The 15,003-nt window shown below is 41.4% G+C and overlaps 2 protein-coding genes and 1 long non-coding RNA gene across 5 annotated transcripts; 2 read left to right on the top strand and 1 right to left on the bottom strand.

Annotated features, from left to right (window-relative positions):
- Positions 1-296: 296 nt before the first annotated feature.
- LOC139552052 (uncharacterized) lies at positions 297-4,025 on the top strand. Of its 3 annotated transcripts, XM_071363420.1 has the most exons (10): positions 297-1,041; positions 1,129-1,305; positions 1,396-1,457; positions 1,540-1,626; positions 1,714-1,755; positions 1,824-1,997; positions 2,077-2,112; positions 2,211-2,765; positions 3,047-3,158; positions 3,253-4,025. In XM_071363420.1, exons 1-7 carry the CDS (start codon positions 978-980, stop codon positions 2,110-2,112), a joined length of 642 nt encoding a protein of 213 aa, XP_071219521.1. In that variant the 5' UTR covers positions 297-977; the 3' UTR covers positions 2,211-2,765; positions 3,047-3,158; positions 3,253-4,025. The 3 variants fall into 3 exon arrangements, with proteins under 3 accessions (XP_071219521.1, XP_071219520.1, XP_071219519.1); XM_071363419.1 differs by having other exon boundaries at positions 1,824-2,112; XM_071363418.1 differs by having other exon boundaries at positions 1,824-2,765.
- Positions 4,026-4,756: 731 nt separating this feature from the next.
- Positions 4,757-13,151, top strand: LOC139552048 (torsin-1A-like). Its single transcript, XM_071363406.1, has 5 exons — positions 4,757-5,081; positions 8,671-8,936; positions 9,328-9,494; positions 11,042-11,172; positions 11,543-13,151. Exons 1-5 carry the CDS (start codon positions 4,892-4,894, stop codon positions 11,785-11,787), a joined length of 999 nt encoding a protein of 332 aa, XP_071219507.1. The 5' UTR covers positions 4,757-4,891; the 3' UTR covers positions 11,788-13,151.
- On the bottom strand, positions 7,647-7,952 carry LOC139552055 (uncharacterized). Its single transcript, XR_011670377.1, has 2 exons — positions 7,790-7,952; positions 7,647-7,729 (listed from the first exon to the last, which is right to left on the bottom strand). It is a non-coding gene; the product is annotated as an uncharacterized lncRNA (long non-coding RNA).
- Positions 13,152-15,003: the final 1,852 nt, after the last annotated feature.

Below are 15,003 nucleotides of genomic sequence, written 5' to 3'. Positions count from 1 at the left end.
ACAACCAGCAAAGTCAAAATGGGCTATATCGTAAACATTAATGAACATAAATTTTGCTTTTTGGTCTTCATTTCAGGTTGGTGGTGTAGTTAGGTTTGTTTAAAATCCGGGTGTAAGAACGTACATTGTATAAATATGCGGGGTTTAGCCATTTATTATGCCGCGTTCATCTTCTATTCGGAAATAGGAAACTCGGAAATGCCTGAATTGATGTTTATTTGAACACTGCACGTGTTAACGAATATTAGTTAGCAAATCGGAAATATCCGAGTTTCATAGTTGCGGCTAGTATACCAGGGGCCTGTTGCACAAAAGTAGAATTAAGACATCCGGGATAAATGACTCAGCTGAGCTCAATGAAGCCAAAACATGTGCGTCCAGGCTTAATTGGTTGCACAAAGACCAAGCCAGGATGAGCAGACACGGATTCATTAAGCCAGGTGAAACCAATCCTGGATAGGTGCGCGCTCACGGCTCACTCAAATAGACCCCGCCACAGATCACAGATTAACTGATTTACCATGGCAACTAGAGCCGCGTACTTTTCCCCGTCGGAAGCACAAATCCTCATGGAGGCATACGAGGAGGTAAAAGATATAATTAAGAAGAAAGGCAACACCGCCACAGTGATAAAGCAAAGAGAAAAAGCGTGGCAAAGTATTGCAGACCGCCTGAATGCGTAAGTAGTGCACAATTACACACTCACCGCTCCGCTGAAACATCACAATTACAATTCAAATATTTAATTCACATCTCCAAAAATGCAGTTGTACTGTAATTATGAAACGGTTAAATTTTTAATTGAAATGCACTGCAGATATGAGTGAAATTGTGTAAAGTAACTCCATCACACTGTATAAAGCTATGATAAATTTTTTGATATTTTTACTGAAAACAAGACAAAAATACCAAGTAATTTTTTGCAGTGTGACTCCATTAAATGTGTGTGTGTGTGTGTGTGTGTGTGTAGATTAAACATGAACGGGCCAAAACGGACATGGCAGCAGGTCAAAATCAAATACAAGAACATTCTGCAGAATGGTATGGTCCCTGACTAATATTTAACAAAGCACAAGCATATATTGTACCCAGAAGGTGCCTGCTCACACATTGTCTGTACTGTTTTAGCAGTGAAAAAGAATACCCACAGACAAGGCACGGGTGGTGGGTCACCAAAGGCTGACCTTACCCCAGCAGAGGACATGGCCTTGGAGCTAAATAAAGGCAGGCCCGTCTTAGAGGGGATCCCTGGGGGGAAAGAGACGAGCATAGGTTCCTCCCAAGATGCCACCCGCTTCATTCAAGGTATGTCCTTCCATCTCTACATGGGATACAACCACATTCATATTGAATCAATTTGGACTGTCTGACTTTGGTTTACCTATTGCCTTGCAGTGTCTGGCAGCACTGTGTTCCTGTTAGAGCCACCAGCACAAGCACCAGACGATGCTGATCCAGTGAGTACTCCATCAAAGGCATACTGTAGGCCTGGCATGTCTTGTCTACTAGCTTCAATATGAATCCGATTAAATGTGATAGGGTGAAGGCCCCAGTGCAGCAGCAACAGCACATGATGGAGACGATGATGAGGAGGAGACCATCTCTCTGGATTCCAGAAGGCATGAGGTATCATGTTAAGACTGTGAAAGTACTATTTACTCTACAATGGTGAGGAGTCCTCATCAAAATCAAAAAATCTAATTTCTTTTACAGGACCCAGATGCTATACAGTGGGAAAACCAGCCTGGCAACATAGTGCGTATTAATAAAAGGACACCACATCCTGCCAAATTCCAGCTGCGCTAATTGTATTGTGTTCACAGAGCTCACAAGCTATCAGAAAGTTGTATGGCAACCACCTCCGGCGCCAAATAGAACTGGCAGACATAGACATTCAGTACAAGAAGAAAAAGATGGAAAATCTTGCACTGGAGTCCGAAATAAAAAAGAGGACAATTAGGAAACTGGACCTTGAAATAAAAAAACTTGAGAGGGAGGTGAGATATGCCTTCAATGTACACTGTATGCTAACTGTAACACAAATGTATTAATCATTATTTTTCTTTCCTCCCCCAGCTCCAAGAAGATGACACAGCTCAAAATAAAAATTAGGTATATTCTCGTAAAGTCAAGTGAGCCATGACATATGAGCTCTTATTGTGAGCACACAGGACGGTGGCATCTTTCTAAGGTTTTTTTTATTTTCCCAGCAATCAGTACAACCAAGTCATCGTTATAAGGCATCGCCCTCTTTTGCCCACCCCCCCAGCACCAGGTGTGGCCACTAGCCTATATGAAGGCCCAAAATTGTGTGTTCCTTTCTGCTCTGACAATGGCATGCCCATTCGTGCGAGATGTGGTGGATGAAGAAGCACTTGTGCTGAGGAGAGCCTTCAGGCGAGAAAGGGTCTTCAGGGACCGGTTGGACCCACTGGCCTTCCCTGATGACCATCTATATGAAAGATACAGGTTTTCTGCAGATGGCATCAGGTATCTATGCAGACTACTGGGTCCCAGGATTAAGCACCGCACTGCACGGAGCCATGCACTGAGTGTGGAGCAAATGGTTTGTGTGGCCTTGCGCTTTTTTGCTAGTGGAGCCTTCCTGTACTCAGTGGGGGATGCAGAACAGCTGAACAAGGCCACAATTTGCCGCACAATAAGGAGTGTGTGTCTGGCTATCAAAGCATTAGCAGATGTCTTCATCTCCTTCCCTGGCCACAGAAGACTCTGTGACATCAAATAGGAGTTCTATAGGATTGCAGGTAAGAGGATCTACAAATTACAGGACAACTGTTAACACATAGTAGGATACTCATTACTTTGTGTGACAGGTTTCCCCAATGTCATTGGTGCAGTGTACTGCACACACATAATGATAAAAGCCCCCTCAGGTGCCCATGAGGCCGATTTTGTGAATAGGAAATCCTTTCACAGCATTAATGTTCAGGTGAACATAACTTTTTGATATTGTCCATTGACGAACACTCTGCATTGCCAGTGATGTGCATTGATTGGTGTAATATTCCTCATCTTATGATTTCAGATGGTCTGCAATGCTGACTGTGTGATCAGCAATGTTGTGGCAAAATGGCCTGGCTCAGTCCATGACTCCAGAATCTTTCGGGCCTCTGAAATCTATCAGTGCCTATCACAAGGTAAGCCACACAACCCCTATTTATAACCATCATGGCTGTGTCAAGAATATCACTGTGTTTATGAGGTAGTAATGATGAGATTTTGTGTTGACAGGTGAATTCTCTGGTGTGTTGCTGGGAGACAGGGGGTATGGCTGCCAGCCTTTTCTCCTGACACCTTTCACAGACCCCCAGGAAGCACAGCAGGCCTACAACCATGCCCATGCCAGGACCAGGGCCAGAGTTGAAATGACCTTTGGCCTCCTGAAGGCATGCTTTCACTGCCTTCACAAATTAAGGGTCAGCCCTGTTAGGGCATGTGATATTACTGTGGCTTGTGCTGTCCTCCACAATGTGGCCTGCCTGAGGAAGGAGAGGGCCCCCAGAGTGCCACCAGCCATGGACTGGGACAATCCGGCAATCTTCCCTGATGACGACAGTGGTCGGCTGCTGAGGGACCAATATGTGTTGAATTATTTTAGTTAGTATGTGTGCTTTCAATTTTGGTTAAATATGTCCTGCGGTGGCAGAGGAATTTGGGTTTTTTTGGGTTCGTTTTTTGACGAATTTGGCCTCTTATGATGTTTGTGCGGTATACTGTGTGTAATACAAGGCTGCAGGGAGGCTACTGCATCCATTCATTTGTCTGTTCAGTTGATGTGTATGGATTTGTCCTGCATTTATTTTAGTGTGCAGACATGCAGGGTGTGTTATATACAGACCTTTGAATGTGTATGTATCATTTTGTATAATATGCTTGGATTCTGTGCTTTCCATCTTGTAGAGTCACTGTGACTTCAGTTTCGAAAGGAGCTGATGGTTTACCTGCTTTGTTTTGTCCTTATTCAATAAAGGAACATAATGTTACACATTGTGTTTTTATATTCATATGGAATGTGTATTTGTTTATATGACAGAGTACTAGGGCCACACTGAAGAAAAAGGATAAAGTCATAAATTTATGAGGCTGGTTCTTTCTGCAGAAAAGCTACATATTGTTTTTACAGTTTTGATACTTATGACAATGTGATACTTAATATTCTGGCACATCAGCATGTCTTTGTTTATGAAACCATACTGAAGTACAATTTCACGAAATGCCCCACATCTGTCATTTTAACAACTGTCCTCCTTTAAAACAACGGGTTACAATATTATGACTTGTGTTTTTTTCCCCTCTGTGGCCCTAATATTCTATCATTTTATATATAGCCTTATAGTCTATGGGAAACTGTAAATTATCTAATGATAGCAACATCATCTAAAAATCATTTTTTATCCAAAATCATTGAAATTAATGATCACAAACGTTTAAATAATAACAGTGGGTCTAGTTATATGTGATAACAATGTATAGTGAGCAGTGAAATAACTATTGGTTTCCATTTGTGGTGACTGCTGACTGACATTAGGGATGAGATTAAATAGATCCTGGAATTTAGCCTGGTCTGGAGCAGGCTAGCTCCACAGAATAAATCTCCATGGTAATTTATACCATAACATATCCTCCTGCCCCCTATCCATCTTTAGTGCAACCGGATTACGGATCAATTGAGCCAGGATCACCAAGATATCCTGGCTTAATCCCTTATCCTAGTTTTGTGCAACAGGCCCCTGGTGACGAACCTTTTGCTACAGATTTGCTTTTGCTTTCGCATAATGATTACGGAGGAGGAAATAGCTGATTTGGACTCTTAACGTCTTTGCGTTTCTAAATTATAAACTTGGTAGCTAAATGTTTATTTGAAGTTAAAATGAAAGCAACATACGCAACCTATTTCGTATATTATGTGTTGATATCGAGTGGTTTTGTGAATGCGTTCGAACCAATCTCAACCACATTTGTGGTCGGTGCGGGAGTTGGCTTAGCAGCAGTGGGGCGGAAAATATACAATTATGTATATGAGAGTTGCAATTCAAAATGGATTGCTTTTAATTCAACAGGTATGTGTACAGCTACATATTAAATGGTTGTGTTAACGTGGTTCACTTAGGCTATTTGATCATGTAGACACAGTCAGTCCTTTTGCGTTTTAATCTTACAATTTGTTTATCGATTTTCACCAATTTTCTAAAGTTGGCCTACTTTAGAAAACGAGGGTTGATTTTAGGGTCGTTAAATATTGTGTGGATGAAGGGCGGCTTGAGAAAACGATACCTTAAATCCATAAATGTAGCAGTTTATATCTATAGGCTACATATAAGTTTGTCATTTATTTTAGGCTATTTGGCGTTGGTGCATAAACCTAAGCTTTAAGACCTAATTGTACCCGCACCAAGTAGCCTACACCCTATTCACCAAATGGGAACGGGTAGAACAAATGGTTCGACGTAGCCAATAAGAACTAGTAGGCTACGTTTACACGGACGGAAATAATTTGATTTTAAAACTGATTACGGCAGCAGTCAGATTATGCAATAGTCATGTTAACACCTTACTCTGCTTATCTTAATCGTCGTAAAATCAAAATAAACACCTAGTTTTCTGAGCAATCTTTAGAATTATAAGGACATCTAAACACCTTAATTGGCGTTCCAAATGTGTTTGATCTGCGCATGTATCCGCACCGTTAGCGCAAGTTTGGCATGAGTGAAGTGAATAATTGTATATATATATTTTTTTACATTTAATTTAACTCGGCAAGTCAGTTAAGAACACATTTTGATTTACAATGACCGCCGACAGCGGCCAAACCCGGACAATGCTGGGCCAATTGTGCGCCGCCCTATGGGACTCCCGATCACGGCCGGTTGTGTAACAGCCTGGACAGTTATCTATGCCTCTCAGAAGTAGTTCACATCAGGGGAGCAGACGTGAGGGGGACATAACCTGGCAGGGGGCCTCCCTCAGTTTTTTGGGGGAATCTAAAGCTCATTCTACTTCTTACCATTTCTACCAATTTGCGTGCCAGCTTTGATTTACATATGCACATTTTTGTGGAACAGTTTAATTTAGTTTATAATAGTCTTTGTCTCAATCATTGTCTATGGTTAATCTACATTCTATCTAATACAAATTATACAAGTCTAAAAGTTAATTTTATTGCCATTTGCCAACTATGTAATAATGACCTACATAAAGCCAACACAACATTGCAGCCTGCAGATAAAAAATAAATATCCTATAAATTGACATTGGCTATGCATGGCCTGTGCAACGATCTTGAAACATTGTATCAACTGGGTCTTCCCAAAACTCATGCTAGCAAACTTGAGACATTGTATTAAAATATTCTGGGCCCTCAGTTTCCATTGCCAGTGATCTCGGGACATACAGAGCTGTAGGCTATTTGTGCAAGGGATAAGAAGTAATCAAGTATTTTATGACGTTTCCACTGGAGTAGAGCATTACATTTTTCGCTTTGGTTATTGAAAGGGAGAGCTCTGGAAATATTGTTCAAATTCTTTGAGGGCCTGTTGTCATTCACAATTGATTGTCAAAATACTTTGTTTACTTGCTGTTTGAAGGTGAAGAAAAAATTACTTTGAGAAGCTCCGCAGCTCATTAGTGGGGGTGAGTATTTCTGATTGTCTTAACTATCAGACATCCCCCAAATGGGCTCGTTACAAACTAAAGATGATTAATAAATTGACAACTCGTAAATGTAATGAAATCAACCAAACTTGTTTCTCAAGTGTAGCATAGGTTGTGAGTTCTGCAAAACACATGTCCACTCTGACAATGAGAACTAATGGTAAATGACTGTAATAAAAATATATTGAATGCGTTAACAGAAATTACCATAACCAATCATTGCAGATTAGAAAATTTGTGAATCAATGGTAAATGTAAGTTACATCACCAGTAGTATGTAATGGGGAATTGATAGACACAGCAAACAATTCACACAATGAATACCCACGAAATGGCAGAAGAGTGCGTTCTGGAGAGAGATGTGCATCTGAGCCACAATCCCCATATTCTTGGACCGTGGCATCCCGTGGCCTTGTCAATGGATTAGTCCACTGAGACAGGCACAAATCACACGTGTCTCTTGTGCCATAAAAATATATATATTTGTGACTGCGACAAAAAAAAAAAAAATGCAATACAGACCCCTTTTGTCATACAGTAGGCTATACCAAAAAAAGCACCAGTCCCAAGTGAAAGTTGAGCCCCTGTTTCACATACAAACATGTCCAAATAATATGGTTAGAATATTTATTTTGATAGACAATTTTCTGTATGAGTGTGCTATCGGGTAGCTCAATTTCAGATGCCGACGTAAACAGGATTATTAGGGAAATCGTTCTTCTTGCAAAGCATTTGAACTTTATAATCAAACTATTATATTAACATTAACTATCCACAATCACATTGTATGCATGTAACCGTACAATTGTCTGAGTTTAATTCAATAAGAGAAAATCTGCGAAATAATAAGGGAGGGCCTGAAAAGTAATGTTTGGGAAAGATTTGGGGAATTGGTAAAAATGGATGATAGATTGCTATGTTATGTGTGATTGTGAGGCACTATACACATTTGACAGGGACTTCAAATAGGCCTATGCATGTCAAGGGAACTGTAGCCTAGGCTATTGTTCAGATGGGTAGAATGGAAACTGAAATCAGGACACTAAATGTATAACCTCTCACATAGCCTTAATAGTAACTCCTACAGAATTAAGCATTTCTTGCAGTAAAATGATACACCAAATGTAGGCACAATTTTGACTCAGGAACAGGAGTGGAGAAATATGATTTCTTTCATTCAGCATCTTGAGAGAATGCACAGTTAGCACCTCTACAGACGGTATCTATCTTTATCAGCGTCAGAAAAGCTAAAAGTATTTCAACCAAATAAAATATGCATCCAAGCCGAACTGAAATCTTATCAGAAACACGTTGGGTCGTTTTCAAAGCTTTCTATTTCCTTACAACGGTCAAACTGAAATTTGAAACATATAGTCTTACATGTTTTATTTTTTGTTATTGCATTTCCTCCCCGGTCCCTAAACATATTTGCTCCACGAAATAGAACTTTACTGATGTCAACTAAAATTGATAGGCTGAACCCTTTAATTATGACATTATTCTGGTGAGCAAGGGTTTGTTTAGTCTTTCAGGGCAACATATAATGACAGAAGAGAAGAAGCTGCATGTATCTAATTATAGGCCTTGAGGTTAACGAACAAATCACCTACCAAAAGGCTGTTTCTGCTTATGATTTCCAACATATCTAAATCAGGCAAAAAAATATCCTGCAACCCCTGACAAAAAATGGTTCCACCATCTGACTGTAGCCTACAGCACATTTTCTATATTAGCAGGTTAGGGTCGAGTGCGGGCCTCAGATTTTCAATTTATCACATATAGTCGGGTGGTGGTGGAAGGGTTATTAGCAATTGCGGCCGGGTACGAGTGAACGAGCAGCTGACCCGTGCACCACTAGCCTACTTAGCAGCTGTGTGCTACATGTGTAACTAATCATGTTATTAAGATAACCACCTATAATTTGTATAGAAATAATGGCGTATTCGTAGCACGTCCCATTCATTAACACTTAATAATCAACTCCTGCCCTGTCATCAGGTTTGGAAGTGGCCCTAGATCAGAAGCTGTTTGGTCAACATGTTGCCTCCAGAGTCGTCCAGAAAGCTGTAACGGGTTTCATGAACGATAAAAACCCTATAAAGCCCCTGGTGCTCTCTCTACATGGTTGGAGTGGCACAGGGAAGAACTTAGTCAGCCAGTTGATAGCTGAAAACATCTACAAGAAGGGCATGGCCAGCAAGTTTGTCCATCTGTTTGTGACTTCTACTCACTTACTTCATTCGAGTCAGCTTGAGAACTACAAGGTAAAACAAATATTTTGTTATATAATCCCCAGTAACTGGCAGGGAAATTTCAATGGAGAATTAGGCTGCAAAAAAAACAAAACACTTATGCATGTTCATTATCAGTGAAATTCAAATCTTACCCTACGAGGTCTGGAATACTACTGGTTTTCTGTTCTACCTGAGAATTAATTGCACCCACCTGGTGTCCCAGGTTTAAATCGATCCCTGGTTGAATGGGAAGAATGAAGAACAAAAAAGCAGTGGAACTGGCTTCCAGGTCAAAGATTTGGATTTGAGGGTTCTATATGATACAGGATGTATATCAGGAAGAAAAAAAAAAAAGTTTTTTGCGAGCGATCTTCACTGCTGTAGATAAGTCTGTGTTTTTACTGCTGTGACCATCCCTCAGTCTCAGCTGCAGCAGTGGATCAAAGGCAACGTCACCAACTGCCCACGTTCCATGTTCATCTTTGACGGGATGCACCCTGGCCTAATTGACTGTATAAAGCCCTACCTGGGTTACTACGAATATCTGAATGGGGTCTCGTACCGCCAAGCCATCTTCATCTTCCTCAGGTAGGCCAGACAGACCAGCAGTGTGTGATAAGAATTCATGTGTTTTTGGATACTTTAGATTTATTTTTTTACAGTCAAATATATTAGACATACATCATCCTATCTTTCCCAAAATGTAACGACTTGTTGTAGTAACCATGGTTTTACTTACCTAAACGTCAGCTGTCAATCAGATACGGCTCCCAAAACTAAACTTCAGTTACTTCAGATTTTTTATTTTGCAAATAAAATCACTACACATGAACCTAATAGAGGTCGACTGATTATGATTTTTCAACGCCGATACCGATTATTGGAGGATCAAAAAAGCCGATACCGATTAATCGGACGATTTTTAAAAAAAAATAAAATAAAATAATTGTTTTTATTTGTAATAATGACAATTACAACAATACTGAATGAACACTTATTTTAACTTAATATAATACCTAAATAAAAAATATTTAGCCTCAAGTAAATAATGAAAATTGTTCAATTTGGTTTAAATAATGCAAAAACAAAGTGTTGGAGAAGAAAGTAAAAGTGCAATATGTGCTATGTAAGAAAGCTAACGTTTCAGTTCCTTGCTCAGAACATGAGAACATATGAAAGCTGGTGGCTCCTTTTAACATTAGTCTTCAATATTCCCAGGTAAGAAGTTTTAGGTTGTAGTTATTATAGGAATATCTAGTAATATCATCAACCATGTGTAGTTAACTAGTGGTTATGATTGATTGTTTTTTATAAGATAAGTTTAATGCTAGCTAGCAACTTACCTTGTCTTACTGCATTCGCGTAACAGGCAGTCTCCTTGTGGAGTGCAACGAGAGAGAGGCAGGTCGTTATTGCGTTGGACTAGTTAACTGTAAGGTTGCAAGATTGGATCCCCCGAGCTGACAAGGTGAAAATCTGTCGTTCTGCCCCTGAACAAGGCAGTTAACCCACCGTTCCTAGGCCGTCATTGAAAATAAGAATGTGTTCTTAACTGACTTGCCTAGTTAAATAAAGGTATATTTTTTGTAATTTCTTTTTTATCGCTAAATCGGCGCCCAAAAATACCGATTTCCGATTGTTATGAAAACTTGAAATCGGCCCTAATTAATCGGCCATTCTGATTAATCGGTCGACCTCTAGAACCTAATGCATTTATAAACTACCCCATGTCCGGACCAGTGAGGAAGAAAAAGAACGTTGGACCCAGCTTAAAGTGGCAATATGCAATATTTATGGGCGACCTGACTAAACTCACATAGAAATGTCATTCTACTAGAAAGCAAGTCTAAGAAGGAGTAGATCAGTTATGTGCTCAATTTCTATGCTTCCCATTCTTAAGTTTTGTTTTTGTCATTTTACTTTTACTCGTTTTTTTACACCAGCTTCAAACAGCTGAAACAACAATATTATTAGTTGTAGAAAATATATTTCAAAGCGTTTTAGATGGCACAGTGATTCTCTACTAGCTTATTTTGTGTCACAAACTGAAATTGTGCAAACTATTAGTTTTAGCAACCAGGACATTTCTGCATAGTGCAACTTTAATATCTAGTTTGTTTTGCTCATCTCCAAAGCAACACTGGAGTACAGCACATAACACAGGTGGCTCTGGACTTCTGGAAAGCAGGTCGAGACCGAGAGGAGATAAAGTTGCATGATTTAGAACCAGCTCTCTCCCTGTCCTTGTTCAACAACAACAAGAAGAGTAAGCCACTTTGCTGTCCTTCTTTAGGGCTGAAGCCTAACTTATGCACTTTTGGTAACTATTTTTTATATTTAACAAATCATGCACATGTTTCTCTAAGGTCAGGATTCTCTCCTTTATGTTACTAAGCCTTGGGTTAGAAGACTGGGGATGTTATTGGAGTCTTTTCAGACCTTCAATTCAAAGATTACCTGTGATATCTATATTCTGTCTATATTCTGTCCATCTTCCTTTCTTGCCCCTGCCCATCTTATGACTATCCTTACCCCCTAGGCACTTGTGTACATCTGAGAGGATTGGGTAAGCAATTGGTGGTAGCTTCTTCTTGCCCATCTCATGACTGTGTCCCTCCCTCCCTTTCTCTGTGTAGGTGGGTTGTGGCCCTCGAGTCTGATGGACAGGAACCTAGTTGACTCCATTGTCCCCTTCCTGCCTCTGGAGTACAGACACGTGCTGCTGTGTGTCATGGCAGAGATGTCTGCCAAGGGCCTGGAGCCCAACCAGGACGTGGTCGACAAGATGGCCAGAGACATGGTCTATTTCCCCAAGAGCGAGAATATCTTCTCCGTCAAGGGCTGCAAGACCATCAACGCAAGGCTAGATTACTTCACATAGTGCATGTTTGAGGCCAACTACGTTGCTGCCGGCGGCTGCAGACTGACTGATCTAATCATAATGAGTAGTAATTTAGGAAGAAAGGTGGTTTGTAGGTCTGATCAGTCGGTCTGCAGTTGCTGACGGTAATGTAGACGATCTGAGGGAACAGCTACTGTATCTATCTACCTCCTACTCTACTGTGTGCTCTTTCTTAATGAGAACATCTCTGCCAGTTGGAGTGAGGAAGTCCGTGACTGATGACCCACCCCTCAGGCCTCCCACCGTCAACACAACCATGTGGAGGACATCAACGGTCTTGTTCTTATGGTGTCACTTCTCCCTGAAGATGGATTACTGAGAGGAGGGTGGATTTAAGAAGAGATACAAAAATATATTTAAAACACTGAGGGTAAACGCTATTCTTTTTAACCAATCAAGATGCTTGTTCCTGATTTTTTTTATTCTGTAAATGATTATCTCCAAATAATGATTTCCTTTTTCATGGAATTCTGCTGCACATGAACTGTGGCAGGTGAAAATTAGTTGTGTATTAGAAAGAAATGTGGTTTAAAGTTACAATCTGAAATACTGTAGAAAAGGCCCATGGAGTTGGTGGAAGAATCCTTTAATTCATGGCCACTTACTCAGCTTGACCAGGGGCGCTTTAATTAGGTCAGGTGGAAATGTCCGACAGATCTCAACTCCATAAAAGGAGGAAATCTCCATTGCCCGATCTCGCTGCTTTCTCTTCCTTAACTCCGTCTAATTCAGAAGTTCTGTGTGTCCATGAATCCATGTAAGTCCACCGAATCTGTTACCTTTCATCTGAAATATCTGTTGCGATCGGGAGAGTGGGCCTTCAGTTATTGTTTATAGTTATTACTGCGGAGAGCGGCTTGGAGTGCACACTTCAAACCTATTGTGTAATGTGAATGGTCAATGATCACGGCCCTACGGATCATCACAGGCTAATTATGCCATCGATATATGGTTAATATGTAATGAAATTACATGTACATCTGAAGACACTTGAAAGGGTGAAATATGAAATGTCATCGTCTGCTGAACTGATCGATTCTGATATGAAACTAATGGGGATTATAGATTGAATAACCGATCACTGTTTGTATTATTCTTCTCATGATTATGATAAATAGTTACGTGCATAAATGACTCAAGGATGATTCCTATTGACTTCTTAATGAACTGGTTTGTTGAATTCCCTAATTATGTTAATAATGAATGATTGTTATGATTTGATCTTTGTGATTATGAATTTGATTGTATACATGTTATCAATTTGATTGGATACATGTTATTCTGTTTCCTTTGTTATGCAGCACAGACTACCCAGTAAATATACCACTTTATGGTTAAAGGAATTCCTGCCTCAGTCTCATCCATTCCTCCCCACACAGATTCCACTAATCTTTCAATGGTCCTTTGAGCAGGATCATGACAGAACCAAAGACAGGTGAAAAGGAAATGGAGAAGGAAGAATTGTCTCCACTGGAAGGAAGGAGAGAGGAAGAAAGCAGCTGAGGGAAAAGTCTTGGAACAAATAAAAGATCCAGGAGCTAAGCCTAAAGCAACAAGGAAGGCTTCATCCTCAACCACCAGAAGAACCAGACAAGCACCTGGTTTCATCCTCAATCACCAGAAGAACCAGACAAGCACCTGGTTTCATCCTCAACCACCAGAAGAACCAGACAAGCACCTGGTTTCATCCTCAACCACCAGAAGAACCAGACAAGCACCTGGTTTCATCCTCAACCACCAGAAGAACCAGACAAGCACCTGGTTTCATCCTCAACCACCAGAAGAACCAGACAAGCACCTGGTTTCATCCTCAATCACCAGAAGAACCAGACAAGCACCTGGTTTCATCCTCAACCACCAGAAGAACCAGACAAGCACATGGTTTCATCCTCAATCACCAGAAGAACCAGACAAGCACCTGGTTTCATCCTCAACCACCAGAAGAACCAGACAAGCACCTGGTTTCATCCTCAACCACCAGAAGAACCAGACAAGCACCTGGTTTCATCCTCAACCACCAGAAGAACCAGACAAGCACCTGGTTTCATCCTCAACCACCAGAAGAACCAGACAAGCACCTGGTTTCATCCTCAACCACCAGAAGAACCAGTCAAGCACCTGGTTATCTTAAGGATAATGTGGTCGAGTTTCCCACATCAAAGGGCAAGCCCACCAGAGCTCAAAGTGGTGATGGATCAACTGTACGTTTCAGCCATCAACCATCCCCTCCGAGCCAGGGACCGGAAACTGCTTTGGGACGGGAAAGTGGTCTACAGGAAGAACCTATGGAGGAGGTAACACCCACCGCACAGGTCGACCAGCTTCCTGAGGCAGGCTCCGCTCACCCCTTAACTAATGGGAAATCGTCGAGGCACTCTAGACGGAGTGAGAGTTCGACCAGTGGATACCCCTTTCGAAGTGGCCATGGCAGCCGCCATTCACTAGCCCTCAGCGATTCACAGACCGCTGTCCTACAAGCGTTGGAGGAAATTGAGCTTCAGATTGAGGAGGAACGACAGGCTGACGAACGATATCACCTATTGGATGTGCATGCCCGTAGAGCTCTACAGGAACGGGAATTCATTGCCAAGGACCTGGCACAGCAGCGACGGCACCGTCAAGCAAGAAGGGAATTGGAGGAGGCGCGGATGGTTTCATCCTTCCTGGAGAGGAACGAACAGGGAGTTGACCAGACCACCCCTCCACATGGACCTGACCTGTCTGCCTTTCTTTCCCAATCTGCCCCTCTGGTACATCATGGCACACAGTCCCCAGAGGCTCAGAGGCCAACACGGAGCACGGGGGACAGGCTGCTCCGCCAACGCCCTCTATGCCAGTGACACAAGTTAGCATTCCTCTGTACGTACGGTCACTGTGGGGACGACGTCATCGATGCACTTATTGATGAAGCCAGTGACTGATGTGGTGTACTCCTCAATGCCATCGGAAGAATCCCAGAACATATTCCAGTCTGTGCTAGCAAAACAGTCCTGTAGCTTAGCATCTGCGTCATCTGACCACTTCTTTATTGAACGAGTCACTGGTGCGTCCTGCTTTAGTTTTTGCTTGTAAGCAGGAATCAGGAGGATAGAATTATGATCAGATTTGCCAAATGGAGGGTGAGGGAGAGCTTTGTATGCATCTCTGTGGGTGGAGTAAAGGTGTTCTAGAGTTTTTCCCCCTCTGGTTGCACAT

Source organism: Salvelinus alpinus, chromosome 24 (genome assembly GCF_045679555.1).
Source record: "Salvelinus alpinus chromosome 24, SLU_Salpinus.1, whole genome shotgun sequence".
NCBI lineage: Eukaryota > Metazoa > Chordata > Actinopteri > Salmoniformes > Salmonidae > Salvelinus > Salvelinus alpinus.
The sequence above is the reverse complement of the archived record's forward strand: the minus strand, read 5'-3'. Positions and strand labels throughout refer to the sequence as shown.

What these genes read in the sequence shown, in the direction of transcription:
- LOC139552052 (XM_071363419.1), top strand. Translation starts at nt 978, where the DNA reads ATGAACGGGCCAAAACGGACATGGCAGCAGGTCAAAATCAAATACAAG. An exon ending in CACCAGACGATGCTGATCCA is followed by an intron (nt 1,458 to 1,539) that starts GTGAGTACTCCA and finishes TAAATGTGATAG; the next exon opens with GGTGAAGGCCCCAGTGCAGC. An exon ending in TGGATTCCAGAAGGCATGAG is followed by an intron (nt 1,627 to 1,713) that starts GTATCATGTTAA and finishes TTTCTTTTACAG; the next exon opens with GACCCAGATGCTATACAGTG.
- LOC139552048 (XM_071363406.1), top strand. Translation starts at nt 4,892, where the DNA reads ATGAAAGCAACATACGCAACCTATTTCGTATATTATGTGTTGATATCG. An exon ending in GTCAGCTTGAGAACTACAAG is followed by an intron (nt 8,937 to 9,327) that starts GTAAAACAAATA and finishes ACCATCCCTCAG; the next exon opens with TCTCAGCTGCAGCAGTGGAT. An exon ending in GCCATCTTCATCTTCCTCAG is followed by an intron (nt 9,495 to 11,041) that starts GTAGGCCAGACA and finishes TCATCTCCAAAG; the next exon opens with CAACACTGGAGTACAGCACA.